At 37.0% G+C, this 19,497-nt stretch overlaps 1 protein-coding gene across 1 annotated transcript in view; it reads left to right on the plus strand.

Moving 5' to 3' along the window:
* The window catches only part of LOC129516957 (probable ATP-dependent RNA helicase DDX60), a 93,199-nt gene that overhangs the window by 16,790 nt on the left and 56,912 nt on the right, over nucleotides 1-19,497 (plus strand). Inside the window, 10 exon segments of the mRNA XM_055336553.1 lie at nucleotides 997-1,155; nucleotides 6,905-7,046; nucleotides 7,927-8,082; nucleotides 11,945-12,050; nucleotides 12,537-12,652; nucleotides 13,969-14,129; nucleotides 15,138-15,384; nucleotides 16,841-17,007; nucleotides 17,554-17,709; nucleotides 19,075-19,224. Coding sequence (XP_055192528.1) covers nucleotides 997-1,155; nucleotides 6,905-7,046; nucleotides 7,927-8,082; nucleotides 11,945-12,050; nucleotides 12,537-12,652; nucleotides 13,969-14,129; nucleotides 15,138-15,384; nucleotides 16,841-17,007; nucleotides 17,554-17,709; nucleotides 19,075-19,224 — 1,560 coding nt within the window.

Here is a 19,497-nt window from a genome sequence, read left to right on the forward strand (position 1 = left end):
TTTTTTGGTGGGAGTGTAAAATGTTTATTAGAGATTAACATCCATGGAAAAAAGGGGGAAGAAGCCGGATTGGGCAGGAAAGTGTTAAATTGTGAGCCAGGCCTGACAAAGATGCCACCAACCTGTGGGGAGCTGGGGTGGAGGGGATGTTGCCTCTCGCAGCTATCCCAGGTGAAGCCAAGTGGCCAGGTCTTCGTCTTTCTGGGGGGCGATTCCTGCCTGAAGGTTTTTATTAAAGAAATATGGAAATTTTTGTAACTTTTGAACCCTCAGAAATGAACAGGACCTACTACCTTTACCTAGCATCCTTTATATTTGGTTTTCCAGTATCTACTTGAATACGTTCTTAGTAAAATATTTTTTACATGATTAGGTATGACTTTTACATTATTGTCACAAAAATGATACTAAACCAACTGTACCTCTTTGGAACTTCCGATCATTAGACCCTATCTGGCCCCGTGGAAGCAATCCAAAATAAGTCTTGGCTTTGTTTTGCTGGCAACCCTGCAAACATTTGAAGATGGCTAGGAGATCCTTGTCCCATCATGTTAAATATGCCCATTTCTTTACTCTTTTTCTATTTGGGTAAGTTTTTCAGATGGGTCCTGGTTTATTCACTCTGATGATATTTAGTGTAACTTTAAAATATGCTTTGCACAGAGTAGGGCTTTTAAAGCATGGTTTCACCTGTGCAAAGACCCGTGCGATCATGAGTTCGTTAGCCGCTGGGTCAGCTCATGTAAAGTTGGGCCTAACTAAAAATACTTGTAAAATGCTTTATGTAAACTGCAGGCTAGCTGGCAGTTGCCTATCCCCTTACCTGACATCGGTATTTTATATGTAGCCAAATTAATGTATGAAGATGAGAATTCAAAAACATACAGAATGAAGACTGTAATCAAGCAAAATGCGTCTGCCGACCTTTGTGGCACCGCATGCGTGTCAAATTTCATAGCCTGCTGATCTCTAGTTTACCTCCTTTATCTTATTCAGGTGGAAAGTAATTGCTTAACCCTGCAAGAGATGGAAGATTTGTGTAAACTGCATTGTCTCAGTGTGGTCTTTCTACTTCACTTACCTCTTTCTCAAAGAGCCTGTGCTAGATTCATCACTTCCCACTGGACCAAGAACGTTCAGACTTCCTTAAGAATGGTAAATATGCTCTTTATTAGTTTAATTATTTGTTTTTTTGTTTCAATCGTTTGATATAAAGAAACCACAGTCACCTTCAAATATAGATTTATAAGGGGGCGCATGGGTGGCTCAGTTGGTTAAGCATCGCTTGATTTCAGCTCAGTTCTTGATCTCAGGGTTGTGAGTTCAAGCCCCATGTTGGAGCTTAACAACAACAACAAAAGGATTTATAAGGGAATAATAATAATGTCAGCCCTTTGGGGATCTTAAAGGTTTAATGGTCTAAGTCAGTTTCAGGTTTTCATGTTATTAATTATAAGAGATTGGTGACCATTGTGTTCTGCTCTTGAGAGGAATTGAAGATATAAATGTAATAGTTATTTCTGTCCATTATAGACGTTATTTAGAAAAGAATTGTAGACTTTAGGAAAATAGAAAAAACAAAAGAAACACCCAGTGACCCATTATTCAAGTCAACAACTATAATATTTTAGGTTATTTTCTTAATTTTTAATGAATACAACTTTCTATTGTTATCTGTTATTGTTTCTGACATTAGAATGAATATGTATATTTATATTTGTATATTGGAATGAATATATTCATATGTAAATATATATAAAATATTTTTCTTTTCACATATTTTTAAATTTTCTTTCATACTCTTTGCTAACCTCATTTCTTAATAGCTACTATTTTTTGTTCAATGTACCATGAGTTACCTGCCCATTTTCTCATATAGATTATAAATGCTGTTATTCTCCAGATTCTCTGAGTGTAAGCCTTTTCCTTTAACTTGAGGATATTGACTTAGACTTCATGCCCAGAAGTGGGATTAGTGCATCAATTTAAATGGAAAATTTTGGGCAGCCCCGGTGGCTCAGCGGTTTAGCGCCTGCCTTCAGCCCAGGGCGTGATCCTGGAGACCTGGGATCGAGTCCCATGTCAGGCTCCCTGCATGGAGTATTTGTGGGGATGATGCCATCGTATGAAATATAATTGCAGAGGAAGATCATGAATTCAGTTCTGGAAATATTGAGTTGCCAATGAAATACCCAAATGGAGCTCTCTAGTAGGCAATTTGAAATACTGGTTTGGAGCTTAGCAGAGTGGAATGAATTCGGGATAAAGATTTGGAAATCACTAGCCTATGGAAGTTAATTAATGCCATGACAGTGGATAAGATTAGTTTGGGAAAGACAAAAGAGCCTCGAATAGAATCCTGAGGTCTTTTGATATTAAATGGTTAGGAATAGAATGAGACACTGGTGAAGGACACTGACAAGAGCTACTTAGTTTATTGGGGATTTTAGGGGAGTAAATTGTATTGAGAAACAAAGATATACCACTATGTCCTGCCTAGCACTTTTGAGGGCTTATTTGTTTTTGAGAAAACAATGATAGTGGCATCAATATGTGTTATTGTATGATTTTCTTTTTCTAGCAGTCTCAACAACATGACCATAGGCACAAGAAAACAACTGATTGGATGCTATGGAAAAAAGAGACAAGATAATTTTGGCACAGAAAAGCTATTAGTGGACCTATTAGTTTTATAAAAGAGAAAAAAAGCGAAAATAGATTTTACCATCTTTGGAAGAAGGTGGTAAAAATGATAGACTTGGTTTCATGGAGATAAACCAAATGGACTCCATTGGATGGGGGCAAGTTGAGGAGCTGTAGAAATGGAAGTCCCGATACGACCAAAAAAGAAGTGTGAATGATCATTATGCAAAGTTAGAAGGATGGGTCAACAGGTGGGAGTAAGACGCTCTTCATCAGGCAACGTGGCAGACATTATTGTTGTTTCCTTGTCTATGTCTCCCATTCACTTACTTTTTCATCTTACTCTAAATGTCTACAACTCTCCCCCTGCAGGTTTTGTTTGCTTGATCTGAAATGCTGGGTTATTAGTTCTCAAGCCGTCCACCAAGGACAGATGAGGAATTGGTGGGTGAAGACCCCAGCTTCCTTGGATATAGGTTGAGATAAGCCTGAAACGTATTGTATGCTGGCTGCCAGAATTCCCTACTGGAATTGAGTTTCAGTTGTGTTCAGTGTGGGAAATGGTCCCTGTACTTCCTGAGGGAGGGCATCTGAAAGTTCTTGTCGGCTCTAAGTGGGTCATGCTAATTGATGGAGAGGCAAGGGGAACCTGCTAGTCTTCACAGAAGTCTCAGAGTCAGATGAGGGGATAAGTGGGAAATGACATGGAAAAGACCCCTCTAAATCTGAGTACTGTATTTCAGTAGACGGTGAGGTCCATGGAACCAACTGAAAGTCACTCCATGGCCACTGACCATTTAATCTCTACTCAAGGGACCTGGGTCTATTGCCTGTGTAGCGTACTGCAGAGCGAGGTACGACTGGAGACAGCCATGCTGAGTGGTGGGCACCATCTTTTTTTTTTTTTTTTTGGACCAAGATGAGAATGACACTTGTATAAACACCCCTATCAAAGCCTGGCATGGGAGATTCAGAGAAGATTCATGAAGAGAATTGACCTAAGTGTGACTAGGAAGTAATTGAATTGGACTGATTTTACTTTGTAGGGTTTAGATTATATTTACTGAAATAGCATAATAGGTATGTAGGATCAACAGTCAAAATTCAGAAACGGAAAGATACATTGATTGGGATCTAGGTGTATAGTTGTGAGCACTTACAACTGCTCTAACAGAAGCGTTAAAAGGTTTTATGATGTGACGTACACAATACTATCTGCTGATGCTTGGGGGAGAAAATATTCTCCTGTATCCCAGATCCCACTGGGGAACTTTCTTCTAGACATTTTGATAGTCTGTTAGGAAGAGGCCGACTATGGTTAATTAAAGGAATAAGAAGACTGCATTTCCAGGTCCTTTTAGTTTATTTAATTTAAAAGATTTTATTATTTATTTATTTTTTAATTTATTTACTTGAGAGAGAGTAAGAGCACGTGTGAGCGTGCATGAGCAGGGAGCAGGGCAGATGGAGACGGAGAGGGAGAAACAGACTCCTCACTGAGCAGGGAAGCCTGGGCAGGGCTCCATCCCAGGACCCTGGTGTCATGACGTAAGCCTAAGGCAGATGCTCAACTGACTGAGCCACCCGGGCTCCCCTAATTTATTTTAGATATTTCCGAAAAGTTATGTCAGGTTAATACATTAAAGCTATTGATATGACATGTCAGATACTAAAATAATACATTATGGCCTCAATGTTATTGTGCTATGAGTTCTGTTGTTATTTCTCAGATAATATTTGATTTTTTGTCAACTTTTTATAGGATGAGTTACATATACTCAGTTACGAGTGCCATGAATACGATAATTGTGATATTGATTTACAGATTTAGATGAATGCTCTATTTGTATAGTTTTCATCTATAACGAGTTTTATAAACAGTTTTTTTATAGACAGTAGTCATCAGGTGAAAGGATATTACAAAGTCTTTCTGAATGATGGAATGTTCTAAGATGGTTCTGCGGGATATACTTTGTGGTTTTAGCTGATAGAAAACGTCATCCTTTAACCAGGAGCATGGATTGTGGACGCGATGATAGGAACAGCTGCCAGTTATTCTGCACCAGCTTTTTGTGTGTACTTTACCTGTATTGCCTCATTAAGACATAACAATTCTCCTCTTATGCCCTCATTTTACAAATGAAAACCTTGGCAAATTGAACACCAATAAAAAATAAGTTTATAAAAAGAAAAGAAAAAAAAGAAAAAAGAAAACCTTGGCCTCGGAAAGGCTAAGTGGCCCATCAACACAACTAATAAATGATCAAGGTGCGAGATAACTTCATCTCCGTCCAGCTTCCAAATCTGTAACCTTCCCACCACCCTCCGCTCCCTTGATGAGGGAAACAGCTGATCATCCCATAGTCAAGCACCCCTTTGGTCTCGCCTATCTCCATGCTTCTCTTTGGTAGCACCCAGTAGCTGAAGGTGTGAATTCAGGGAGCCTCTCTGAGATTTTCACAATAAAAGATATATTCTGAGGTCTCTGGACCTCTCTCCCTCAAGCATACTGAAGGGAGAGTTTCGTGTTTACTCAAATCTTGACACATGGTGGCACTTCTTACGTGAAGTGAATAAAATGAGGATTGTTTGCTGTACTGTATTCTCATATTACTGTTATTCACTCAGTGGTATTTGGGGAAAGGATTGCATGGTATGAACCTTACATGGCAGTGGTTCTCCAAGGAAGGCTCCCCTGAACAACAATATCGACATCACCTGGGAACTTGTTAGAAATGTCAATTCTTAGGCTTCATCCCAGAGCTACTGAATTAATCTTGGGCTGGGGCCTAGGAATCTAGGTTTTATTTGACAGTCTATCCAGGTGAGGCTTCTGCTGAGCTTGGAGAACCACTGCTCTATGGCTCTATGGAGATCTCTTTAGTATTTTATTGTAGGTAAAACTACAGTGTAGGTAGGAGGCTCCCACTTTGATAATTATGTCTTTTTCACGAACCTTGGGCAATCTCCCTAACATCTGTTCCGAGCTAGGTTGTCCAAAGCGGTAGCCTATAAGCCACACGTGGATATTGAACACTTGGAACGTGGGTAGTATGAAATGAGATGCGCTCTATACCGAAAAGAAATAGATTTTAAAAAAACTTAGTGTGAAAAACATGTAAAGTATTCTGTTAATATTTTTATATTGATTATACATTGAAATGATAATACTTTGGATAAGCTGAGTTAAATAAAATACAATTTTGCTTGTTTGTTTTTTAATGTGACTTCTAGAAAATTTAGAATAAAATATGCAGCCTGCCTGTGTTATATTTCTGTTGGATAATTCTGGGTTTGATTTCCATATCAATATAGAGAAATAAATGGTTCATATTTGGGAAGCATTTGGTTTTATCATTGAAGGAGTGTGGAGCAGAGAAGCCTCGGTTATCCCCTACTGAACCTAATTCCCCAAACACTGTCATTGACTGAAAAGATGACTAGGCTCTCACTCACTAAGATAATTTACTCACGTCTAATCAACGCTAAACTAGACGTGGCCAGCAAAGACACCCTTCCCGTGTTAGGCGTGAAAATAGCCTCACTATCATAAACTCAGCAGGTACACACCAGTGTAGGTGAAAGAGAATCTTTGAGTTTGAAGCATCTTCTAGACCCCTGAACAATCAAATGCTATTTTTTAAAGATATTTTATTTATTTATTCATGAGAGACAGAGAGAGAGAGAGAGAGAGAGAGAGAGAGAGAGAGAGAGAAGGAGAGACCTAGGCAGAGGGAGAAGCAGGCTCCCTGCAGGGAGCCCAACGTGGGACTCGATCCCGGGTCTCCAGGGTCACGCCCTGGGCTGAAGGCAGGCGCTAAACTGCTGAACCACCCAGGAATCCCCTCAAATGCTATTTTTTAAATCACCTTTTGACCTGAAAGTAAAATTGGAAACATTAAAACCTCAGGAAAGAACAGAGGCACATTCGAAAGCGGAAGTATTTCTGTAGCACGGAGACTGTACCTGTGGATTAGTGTGAGAAAAAAAATTGGATGGAGTCACACACAGATTTCTATGATTCAGAATAAAGAGCTATTCTGAATTAATCTTTTGGTCGGTTTGGTTTTATTTTATGATCCAGCCTTTTAAGATATAAAGCATTCATCATTATCCAGCCTGAAAGGACTTACAGTAATAGGACTTGGAAGAGCCCCGCCAACTTGTCTTTTCATTGGATTATTGATAGATTTGAAGTTGTATTATATTTTATTGCTAATATAACAATCATCAATGACTTGGTTTTATTTCTGATTTTCAGAAAAAGTGGTGTGAATATTTCATCTTAAGTAATATGAATATTTTTGAATTTTGGAATCTGAATTTAATTCACCTTTCAGACTTAAATGATGAGCTTTTGTTGAAGAATATTGCTTTTTACTATGAAAATGAAAATGTTGAAGGTACCACCTTAGTATATTATTATGATTTTACTTTCATCTACAGATAAACATTATAAAGGACTTAACACTTCAAAATCATTTTCCTATATGTCCAACATATAATGTAGCAATTATTTTCCTTTCAGTCTTTGTTTATACATGCATATAAGTTTTATTTAGTTGCAATGAGAGTGAATGTTATATTTTAAAACATTTTTAGCTTAATATACTCAAATATTCTTGAAAGACATATGTGTATGGGTATGTGGCATTTCTAGATAATTTTAACAGTTGATTTTTTCATTTAAATATATGGAAAACATTTTAAAAATATTTACTCTAAGTAAGGCAATCATCCTACTATTATGAGATATTTAGGAAATTTTAAGTTTTTTCCAAAGACAAAACTGATTTATATGTTATATCTACTTTGTTTTTTTTTCCTTTCGATTATTTTTTTAAAATAAATGTTCTGCTGTTTCTTAATAGTCAAAGAAAAAAACATATTTTAAGAGAGCTATAAGCCATTGCGCATTCTTGAAACTTCTTTGATGTCTAGAATTTGGTTCCTACATATTGTTAACATTGGAATGAGTTAGCTACATATAAATTTAGCAACTCTCTACAAATTTTCTCAGTCTCTGAAAAATAAGTTATATTCATTTTTATTGGTTGTATAGTTATGCATGGTAAAACTTTTCTTTTTACCTGAAAAATACATATTCACAATTTGTTATTGTTATTTGTGATCATTGTAATTTATATATTTAGGCACAATGTGGAACTCACCAAAAATTTCAGTTTGACAAATATTTCAGAACTCTATGAATTTAGTCAGAGTATGTGCTTCTGTATATACTGGAATGACTTTTAATATTTAGTACTTTTAACTATTATATAGGCCTACATTTGAATTTGGGAGATGTCATTATGAAAGATTATGAACATCTCTGGAATACTGTGTCAAGGTTGGTCAGAAAGTTCACTGTTGGAAAGCCATTTCCTCTGAGAACAACGGAACTTTCTTTTCTTGAGAAGAATTCATCACCAATCAAAGGTATAAATTTCTAAATTAATTTGAAATAACAGTTTAAATCTCTGAAATTTTTTTTTGAAAACTACTAACTAAATGCCGTAGATCTAAATATTTTCCTGGCACTATGCATTTTAATAATAAATTACCTTTTGCTATATCATTGGGATGATATGCTATGACTATAATTTTGAAGAGTTATAAGTTTTGCTTGTGGGGGATCCCTGGGTGGGTGATTCAGCGGTTGAGAGTCTGCTTTCCGCCCAGGGCATGATCCTGGAGACTCGGGTTCGAGTCCCATGCCAGGCTCCCTGCATGGAGCCTGCTTCTCCCTCTACCTGGGTCACTGCCTCTCTCTCTCTCTCTCTCTCTCCCTCTCTCTCTCTCTCACAATGTGTCTCTCATGAATAAATAAAATCTTTTTAAAAAAAGTTTTGCTTGTGGCTAATGTTGCCAATCAAAAAAAAAAAAGTCAGATAAAGGTGACTTTCATTTCTGTCAATATGGCAGCATAGATAAGGGGAAAAATCTCTTTGGGGAAACAATTGAAATGCTGATAAGGCACACAAAACATCTTTTTTGTATTATAGCTAAGCTCAAAACAACACAAGTTCAATTCCAGGAGCCAAAAATAAAGGGAAGGACTGATCTCCGGGTAATACAAAATGAATTAGCTCGATAATTTCTAATTATAGGTTCATTTTCCTATATGGAATCTGAGGTTTCAATTATTCTATTAGTAGGGTCAAGAAGATAGATAACTTTCTAAACTAGAAAATTAAAGTGATCAGGAGAATCTTATACATTCTCTGCAGAGGAAAAACATCATAAGCCCCGGTTTTACAGGATACAGATTTTACTCATACTCTGCCAAATATGAGTACAAATACAAATTTATAAAACAACAGAGGAAATCAGCTGCAAGAGAAACAGTAAGCTATAGAACTAGAACTTGTAGAAGTTCTATCAAATACCATCGATGCTTTTTACAGAGCTGGAAACAAATAATCCTAAAATTTGTATAGAATCAGAAAAAGACCTCAAATACCCAGAGGAATGTTGAAAAGGAAAACCAAAGCTGGTGGCATCACAGTGCCTGACCTCAAGCTCTATTAGGAAGTTATAATCATCAAGACAGTGTGGTACTCACACAAAAACAGACACAAGGATCAATGAACAGAGTAGAGAACCCAGAAATGGACCCTCAATTCTATGATCGACTCATCTTTGACAAAGCAGGAAAGACTATCCAATGGAAAAAAAGGACAGTCTCTTCAATAAATGGTGCTGGGAAATTGGGCAGCCACGTGCAGAAGAATAAAACCAGACCATCCTCTTACACCAGACACAAAGCTACATTCACAATGGATGAAAGATCTAAATGTGAGACAAGATTCCATCAAAACCCTAGAGGAGAACACGGGCAACACCCTTTTTGAACTTGGCCACAGCAACTTCTTGCAAGATGCATCCATGAAGGCAAGAGAAACAAAAGCAAAAATGAATTATTGGGACTTAATCAGGATAAAAAGCTTCTGCCCAACAAAGCAAACAGTCAACAAAACTAAAAGGTAACCTATAGAATGGGAGAAAATATTTGCAAATTACATATGAAATAAAGGGTTTGTATCCAAGATCTATAAAGAATTTATCAAAATCAAGACCCAAAAAAGAAATAAACCAGTCAAACAATAGGCAGAAAATATGAACAGAAATTTCACCATGGAAGACCTAGACGTGGCCAACAAGCACTTGGGAAAATGCTCCGCATCACTGGCCATCAGGGAGATACAAATCAAAACCACAATGAGATCCCACCTCACACCAGTGAGAATGGGGAAAATTAACAAGGCAGGAAACAACAAATGTTGGAGAGGATGTGGAGAAAGGGGAAACCTCTTGCGCTGTTGGTGGGAATGCGAACTGGTATAGACACGCTGGAAAATGGTATAGAGCTTCCTCTAGAATGTCATATTTTGTAATTATCAGTAGTAGAGTATGCTATATGTATATTTAAAAAGCTCAGAGAAATAAAATATGAAATTTGAAACATGAGAAAATCACACAATTCTAAAAATTACTATTTACATTTTAAAGTAACCAAAGGTTAGAAATGAAAATATTGTCAATGGACAGGTTAAAAAGCTGATTTGATATTGCTAAAGAGAACGTGTGAACTAGAGATAGATCAAAAGAATTACACCTAAAAATAGAGATGACCACGTTATACACCTTAAGCTTACACAATGTCATATGTCAATTACATCTCAATAAAGCTAGAAAAAAACCTAAAAAAAAAAAGAAATAGATGAAACAATATAAAAATATGTCAAAAACTAAGGTATAATGAAGAAGTTTAGCCTTTTATTAATTTGGAGATTTGGAAAGAAAGAATGACCCATCATGGATAGGTATTTGCCTGGATTCATGAGAGACAATAATTTGCACATTTAGGATGGATGAAGAATCCCAAGTGGGATAAATTAAGCATATGCACACACACACTCACAGATAAGTACACACACTGGATGCAACATAGTAAAATTATAGAATATAAAAAATGAATATCTTAACAAGTTACCTACAAAGGAACAAAAACTAGTCTACAATAGACTTCTTCTATAACAATGAGAGAAACCAGATTATGGTGAAATTATATATGATTCCTAAAATATTTAAGAATTAAGAAGTAATATAAACATGTTTAGAAATATAAAAACTGATTTTTATCCATCATCATAGCATCATGGGCGATATTTCCGTTCCATGAATTTCAGGAAGATTCAAATGTCCCCCCAAGGAATGTGAGAAAGGAAGCTAAGGGGAATTTGGGATGGGTTGATACAAGTATATTTTTTCAGAATATGGGGGAAGAATATACACTCTTATGTCCTGATGAATTCCACTAAAAACTCTCAAGTACAAGTAATTTATTGATCCCAGGAAGATCAAATAAGGGAATGGTTAGGTAGGATCCGGAACGGAACAAGACCAACGCGGGACGTGTTAACAAGTGGGTTTCCAGCGGGGCAGCTACAGGTAGATTTTACTGGGAATCTCAGAATGGCGTACAAACTGCCTCGGAGATGTCTTACCTGAGGGGCAAGATAGCTGGGGCATTTACCCTACAAGTCCTATCACGTTTTTGGCCGAGGGCTATCTGTGGGGCATTGCATCCTTAGCACCTGTGGCCTCCTGCATGGCAGTAAGGAGAAGAGCGCTCAGGCAGAGAGTTGCAGAGACTTGCAGTAAGAAGGTGTCAGGAAACTCGGGAGCGGTGGCCACCAAGGGGATAAAGGCAGAGCAAAGGCAGCTTACCTAGAATCATGGACCAGATGTAAATAAAAAGGTATTTATTAGCCAACTATTATACATAGGAAATACATGTGATGCGCATGGGGTCTACGTGTGTATGTGCTGGTACATATGTGATAGCAAAGAGGATGCAAGAAAATACTGTAAAGACATCAAATTACCTCATTATTTTCTATATTTCCCCCTACTTTTAAAAGTTTCATTTCCATAAAAGTATTTATATAGATCTATGAGTGAGAGTTCCGTATTCAAATTCCTTGTCATGAGGATAATGAAAGAAATAGACATTTACCTACATGCCTAAGTGCTGCCTATTTCTTCATACTCTACTATGTTCCAAAGTGTTTTAATGTGGGCAATAGCTTTAAGGGAAATCAACCAAAAAAAAATTTTTTTAATAGTTTTCTTTAAAAAAAAAAAAGAAAACTAGAACTGAATTGATAAATGTAAATAAAATCAATGAAAAATGTTTTTTAATGTTAAGTTTTAGAAAATGATGTATAATATTCCTGTGTGAAAGTTTCACATTTGACATTGTCTTTTTTTTTTTTTTTTAAAAACTTGTTTACAGATACTTTCAAGAAAAAGGTTCCTAATTTGGGATTTATTTCAATGTCATCTGAAGTGGTTGATAAGTTCGTTGGCGACCTTTTGAAAGATTTCCCTTTCTTGAAGAGGTATAAAACCGAAAATACCTCAGTAAATGGGTGGAATGGATGATTTACTCATTAAAGATTCTACGAAATGGAGTATATTAGATGCAATATGTGTTTGTGACACATAATGAGTTTATAGCAAATTTATCAATGTCTTTGATCGTAGCTAGGTTAAAATCAACATGATTTTAATTTTAGAGTAAAATTACCGCAGCTGGAATTTTTAACTAATGAATTAATTTTTAATTAGTGGATTAATTAATGAATATTTGTTGATGTTGATGGGACTGTTAGAAACGTGGAGTAGATTCTGGGTTCTAAAGCACCTAGTAAACTGCTCTTTGGATTCTAACAGCCACATCCTATTACAGAAAGAGGAAGCGTGGTGATGGTTTTTTAAAATATTAAAAAATGAAAAAAATAAAAAAAATATTAAAAAATGAGATCTGTGCTGTGTTCTATTTAGAGGCATGAAATTTAAAGCATGCATATTTTTTTGTCCCACAGTGATGATCCTATTGTAACTTCACTAGTTAAACAAAAGGAATTTGATGAGCTTGTGCACTGGCATTCTCACAGACCCCTTAGTGATGACTATGACAGGACAAGGTGTCAATTCGATGGTGAGTTCTATGACTATGGTGAAATAAATTAAAATCAATTTCACTCTTTTTTTTATTTTGTAATAAAAAATTGTATCATGAACCACAGGTTATATTTCTTGAATAATGATAGTCTACAAGATATTTAGATGCATGTCGGTAGAGATGGTAATGAAAAAGTCCCATCGTTTACTGATAGTCACGGGGACGCAGAAATGCAGATGTCCTAAGAAGTGCACCAATACTGCATTTGTCCCCACAAGAATTCAAGCCTTTTTAAAATAAATATGGTTTGTTGCTTAAGATCTTTGTGTATTACTTGAAGCATTGCTTCATAATACTGAGGCCATGGTCTTTCAGGCAGTTTCAGCCACTTTCATACCACCCAGTTGATCAAATACAACAAGTGCCAGTATTTTATGTGTCTTCATGCTCAGGATGGTTGGAACTGCAAAAGGAGCCTCATGAAACCACTAAAAGTAGACCAGGAGAGACTGAATTAGGGATCTTGTCTCCTTGGTTCATCCCTTGTCTTCATCTCACCTTTGCCTACCCCTATGCTTACCTCCACCGTCCTTCAAGATGACAAAACTTACTTCCAGAAGAATCTAGGAGTGCGCATAGTAAGCTCCCTCATATGTATCAGCCTCTTTATATAAACAGCTACTAAGATCCTGCAAGATGTGAGGGGATCTTTTAGATTAACCATTAATATCCATTCCAAGTGGTTTAATTCGATATGTGTAGATACAGACATGGAAAAAAATCAACTGGCTTAATTATCCCTTAATTGTAATTTTCCTTTGGTTTGGGAGGAAGTCATACCTTGATTGTTGGAGTTTCCTATGTCAGTGGATTTTTCCGTAGTGAAAGTGTTTTTCAGCTCCCAGACTCTTGACTCTGTGGCTATGGTTTGGAGTAAGGATTTTTCTGTCCAGCAGTGCCAGAAGCCAGAGTATCCAAGATGGGTATCTTCTTGATTTTGCCTCTACCTTCTTCTTAAACCCATTCATAGGGCAGATAATAGAGGTAATACTCAGAATCTGACATTCTTTTTAGCATCCTGATATTTGCTTTAGGATGTAGACAGTGAAAGACTGTTTCATCACTTCCATCCTTTATTAAGGTAAGGAATGATCCCATAAACAAGAATTAGCCTGACTTAAGATTCCCTCTTTAACAAAAGTAAATTAAATTGCTGTTTTAAAATAAAAAGTACGTGTGTGTGTGATGGCATGAAGAATTAGTGAGAATGCTATTGAAAAACTCTAGGAGTTTTACATTTTAAGTCTTGAAAAACTATAGGAGTCTTACATTATAAGTCTTTTCTTTTTCAGAAAAATCTAGAGATCCTCGTCATCTTAGGAACGTGCAGAAGTATCATGCTTTTCAGCAATATTATGGGAATTCATTAGAATCAGTCTCTCCAAAACTCATTGTAACTCAAGCTGTAAAGCCAAAGAGTAATTTCAGTGCACCCAAGAACAAAAAGACACATGTAGGTTCTATTAGTTCTATCAAGTTCTAAAACTTTTTTTTTTCATCTTAAGTTGATATTTGTTCAATTCCTCTGGTAGTTTCTTTGCATGCTATGACTTTTCTTTTTATGTATGATCACTTAGGTTATTTTATTTACTTAGTAAGAAAGTCTAACCTCTTCTATATAGAATAAAATATATATTTATTTGAGAGAGAATATAAGACAGTCAGGTACTAAAGGCTTGGATTTAGAAATGTTGAAGTAAAATTAAAAATATAGTTTTATTGAGTTCTTGTCTAAGGTGGCAATACAGGAGGTTCCTGAACTTGTCTCCTCCCATAGGCATAGTGAACTTACAGATAAATACAGAAAAATTCTCTCTGAAGGCAATCTGCAAAACTAGATAAATAACACCTTGGACAAATGAAAAAAAAAAAAGAAAGACCCACAATAAAATAGGTAGAAGAGGCTGAGACATAAAATCCTCCCCCCTGGTGCAGAGTTATATAATTGGAAGAGAACTCAGAAGTCCCAGTTTTTCCCCTCAGGAGGAAAGGATTAGGACCACATTTGCTTGGGAGTTAGGGAAGGCTCCATGGAGGGAATAGCTTGAAGGACAAGTAGGAAACAGGGGTGGCCATGGAAGAGTGGAGGAGGAAAATCCGCGCCAGAGAGATCGGCAGGGACCAACGCAGGAAACATGAGAAAACTGGCCTGATGTCTTTGATTTTATTAATTTACTCTTTGATTTGTAATCTATACCACTCAGAAGTCTACAGAATTATGTGCAGAGGGGCTTTATGGTGATTAAATTTAATTGTCATAAGTTTTTAATTAACAGAGGCTTTAATTTTAAGAAACAAATACTGAGCCTAAAACTGTTCCTATTCAAGAATGGGATGATGATCAAAATAACCAATATACACTTAAGAATATTGTCTCATATATGAAATTTAATCTTGGACTATTTCCAACTTGTTTCATGTTATGTTTCCCCTCCCCGCCCCCCCCTCCCTTATTGGGCAGGAAACCAAGGCTGAAGTAATTGCTAGAGAGAATAAAAAGAGGTTATTTGCTAAGGAAGAAGAAAAAGAGGAGAAAAAATGGAATGCTCTGTCATTTTCTATTGAGGAGGAAATGAAAGAGAACTTAAACTCTGGAATAAACAACCTGGAAGATTTTTTGAAATCATGTAAAAGTAACTCCGTGAAATACCGAGTTGAAATGGTAGCGTTGAATGCCTGCTTGAAAGCATGGAAAGAACATTGCCAAGGTAAGGATACGTCATTCTATACTTTTCGTTTTGACGAATTTGAGAATTAATAAAGGGATGTAATGAGGACAGCTGTTCATTAACTGGATTCTGGGATCCTATCCTTACAAAATTCCTCAAAGTGTCACTTCTTTGATCAGTGAGTAACCTCAGAGTGGCCACTATGCAGCACATTCCTAAGCAAATTCAAGTGCAATCAGTCAAAGATGGGCTAAAGACTGGCTGCTTATAAAATCATGGGCATCGTCAAGGGAACCAGCAAAGACCTGCCGCTCGGTCTTGAGATCTGAAGTGCACACATTTTCTTTCTGGGTAAAAACTGAAGATTATGTTCGCTGCCCATGCTGGATTCTTCCAAACGTTGCTATGGCTTCCCTGTGGTCTACTTTGCAATTTCTGTAGCACATATAGTAGAATAAAAAGGAGACAGGAAGAGGAAGATACGGGGAAATAAGCCTGGGTGGAGGATGTAAATGGAGAGCAGGTGAGGTGGTCATGTGCCCAGAGCTCCACGCTGACGTGCCTCCTGGTGAGCCTAGGCCATGGGTCTGACTTGCGCACCTCCGCCCCTGGATCCTCTAACACATGGTCACCAGGCTCTCCTCCCTCCACCCTCATCCTATTAACCTCAACCTGCTCTAGCACAGTTAACCTTTCACTGTGGTTTCTGTCAGAGAGAGAAAGATAAGGTTTGGCTTACACATTTCTCCCCAAACCAGCTGCTGTATGTGAATTTGCAGGTGACTGCCACTGAGAAGGATCAAAATTAAGTGGCTCACCCTCTTGAGGGTAAGAATTCTACAATGGATTTTTTTTTTTAGTCTCGTATAGCATTCAGTGGGTGTTTGGGGTATTTGTTAGATAGCCAAAATGCAGATTTACTGGAAGAAATTTGAAAGCGACAACAGCCCTGACATCGTAAGTGTGCGAAGATTAGCAATGAGGAGGAATAAAAAGGGCGTGTATACCTACACCGAAATGAAGAATTAGCAACGTCTGTGTCTGGCAGTTGCAATAGACGGACTGAATTGACAACTTCCAACAATCACACCAAATAGTTCCCTATGGTCAACAGTAGGACTCGGTAAATGCTGCAGAATTTCCAACCAGATATTTAAAGTTATGTAAATATTTTTCTTTGACCATAGTAGAGAGGGGATGAAAATAATAGGTGGGGAATAGCTCTGGGGTTCCCCAGAACACTTACACAACCTTGCACTTTATCAGTCTTGTTTCTGCCACGAGCTATACGACTTTTCTTTGTGGCCATTATTTGCACAGCTACTTCCCGGTTATCCATGGAAATGATGAAATGAGCTTAGCTGTATTTACCCTTATTAGTGTTAAATAGTGGGTTTAACTAGGTCAGATTGGTAGGCTGGGTGACTAGTCTTGGATAATCAAACATTATTTTTGATAGTCTTTATAAAAATCATATTGTTTATTCTTTGCCAAGGTGAAACCGCGAAAGATTTAAACATAGCTGTTCAAATGATGAAAAGGATCTATTCCTTGGTGGAAAAATACCCGGAACTTTTGCAGGAGGCAGATCAGCAGCTCATAGCCAGATGCCTGAAGTATTTAGGATTTGCTGAGTTGGCAAGTTCTTTCTATCCAACCCAGGTAATTTTCAGAATAGCTCCATTTTAATAGAATAATTATTGGGTGTACATTAAGTGTCTTGTGAAAATACAGTCACCTCTTCTAGATTTTTCTTTTTATTAACCGACAATATTTACTCCTATGTTCAAAGCCATTACTAGTAATTCAGCTGCCCGAACTCAGAATAATCTAGAATTAGAAAACTAATACAAATGCTTGTCTGGACAAACAGATTAAATGCCAGATAATTCCTGCAGATCCTTAAAACTACTACTGTGTTTAATTCTAGCAAACAGTTTAAGAACTATATTGTCCTTGTTCCGTTGTCTTTAAGTGTATTAGGTTGTAGCTACAAATACCATAATGGATATTTGAAAATCCTGATGCCTATCAATATACTGAGAGTTAAGATAATGACTTAGGTCATTACCTTCGATAAATATTATAAAACTGAAAAGGCGGTAAAATGCTTTTCTCATAGAAAGTGCTCAGTAATAAGTATTTTAATTATTTAAATAATATTTTAGTTTAAAATCACTTTCTCAATGGAGTTTTGAAATGACGTAGGTCGCAGAAGATGACATAAAGAAGAAAACAGATAAATACTCAGTTGGCATGGGGCCAGTTCGGTTTCAACTACAATACATGGGTCATTACTTGATACGAGATGAGAGAAAAGATCCAGATCCCAGAGTTCAGAATTTTATTCCTGACACATGGCAGGTAATAATGGGATGAAACAAAAATTTTATTTTATTTGTATTTTATTATTAAATGTGATCTCAGAAACTTCTCATTATTGTGACTCTACATATTATATTTGGCATGAACTTAATATTGAGTCATGTCATTTAAAATTATTTCATCGTTGGAAATGACAAAATGGAGACTAATTTCTATTTAAAGAGAGTAAAATTTTCATTTCATTCATGTTTTATAAATAGGCCATCTCCTTGGAGGTACTTTGAAGGATTCACATATCTATTTTTCAAGTTCTGTCTGTGTCATCCAGGTGTATCATTGTGGAGCAATCTCCACGTTTTCACTGCGTCGTAGGATTTCATATGTAAATGTGCACAGAGCAATTGTGGTAGCTTAAACAATATAGCCATTGTTTAGACATTTACATGCTCTGCCTGTCACCACAGTAGCCATCTTTCGATAAATAAATGCAAAATTGATGGATGTAAAATTTGAAATAAGATGGTGTGCTTCTGCAGAAGTTGAACTGTATACAATTGCTGATAAATTGAACATGTTTAGCTACGAAAGCGCAATTTCCTAAGTTCAATCTAACAGATTTCCGGTACAGAATATGACTTTATGTTTCTTGTCGATGATAGTAGGATATCTTTAAAAATTCCTGCCTCCTTTTCGGGAATGGGAGGACCGGTTCCTTACTTTAGCGCAGGACACAGAACAGCCAAGTGCTCTCTATAAATCCCACACACGTTGTCCATTTTATTTTGAGGTGTGGCCCAGAGTGGACCTAGATCACGAGTGTGCAGACTGAGGTTGGGGGATGTTTTTCCATCTTCTGTCCATCATAGAAATGTATGATTCTTGGATTAGTTATCATTTCGATGAATAAAAACATAAACTGAGAGGATGGAAATTTTGCATGCCCTCCAAAGTAGCCACCTGACATTCTTCTCTATAAAAAAGTACAAGCTAAGTGGTAAAATGATGAATGACTGATTTTTTTTTTCTCTTCAGCTACCATTTCACTAGTACAAAAATACACATTGGCTACTTCTTAGAAATACTTAATTTCTCAAAGCCTTTAGAGAAGGGCTGTATTTAATCAATGACAAACAGTTAGGAGGAAAAAAAAAAAAGAAATCTTCCCAATGAGAAGATATCTTATTCAGGCTCATTTTTCACATACGAGCCCACCTTCCGAGGCTCGAAACATGGCATTTCTGTCTTCTGAGAGAATGCCAGGAGTTCTTCAGGGTTTCCCATATGTTTTTTCATGTGTTCTCAACTCCCCTTCATGCCATTTGAAGTTCAGAAAATTACATTAGAAGCGAACTCATGATGGATTTGTTTTGGTAACGTGCTGTTCACGTGCCCCGGACCCTGCAGCGAGAGCTCCTTGATGTTGTGGATAATAATGAGTCTGCGGTGATCGTTGCCCCGACGTCCTCGGGCAAGACCTATGCTTCCTACTACTGCATGGAGAAGGTGCTGAAGGAGAGCAACGAAGGGGTGGTCGTGTATGTCGCACCAACAAAGGTAGCGCTGCAGGGACTCCAATTTTCTCTTTCATTCCTAAATCTCTTTTTAAAATCCTGCATGTAGCCCTGTGGTGAGTCTGTTTCACTTTTTATTGTTTACTTACTTTCTAGTTGTTTTGATGTATTTATTGATGTATGATCCGCACGTAACGTTGTACTGCTTAAGGTGCACCACACATACACTGAGAGATGCAGACGTCGTGAACTGATTGCCAGGGTGAGCTTGGTTAGCGTCCATCACCTCATGTATCTACAGACGTTCTTTTCTTTT

The sequence above is a fragment of the Nyctereutes procyonoides genome, unplaced genomic scaffold, assembly GCF_905146905.1.
Source record: "Nyctereutes procyonoides isolate TBG_1078 unplaced genomic scaffold, NYPRO_anot_genome, whole genome shotgun sequence".
Taxonomy (NCBI): Eukaryota; Metazoa; Chordata; class Mammalia; order Carnivora; family Canidae; genus Nyctereutes; species Nyctereutes procyonoides.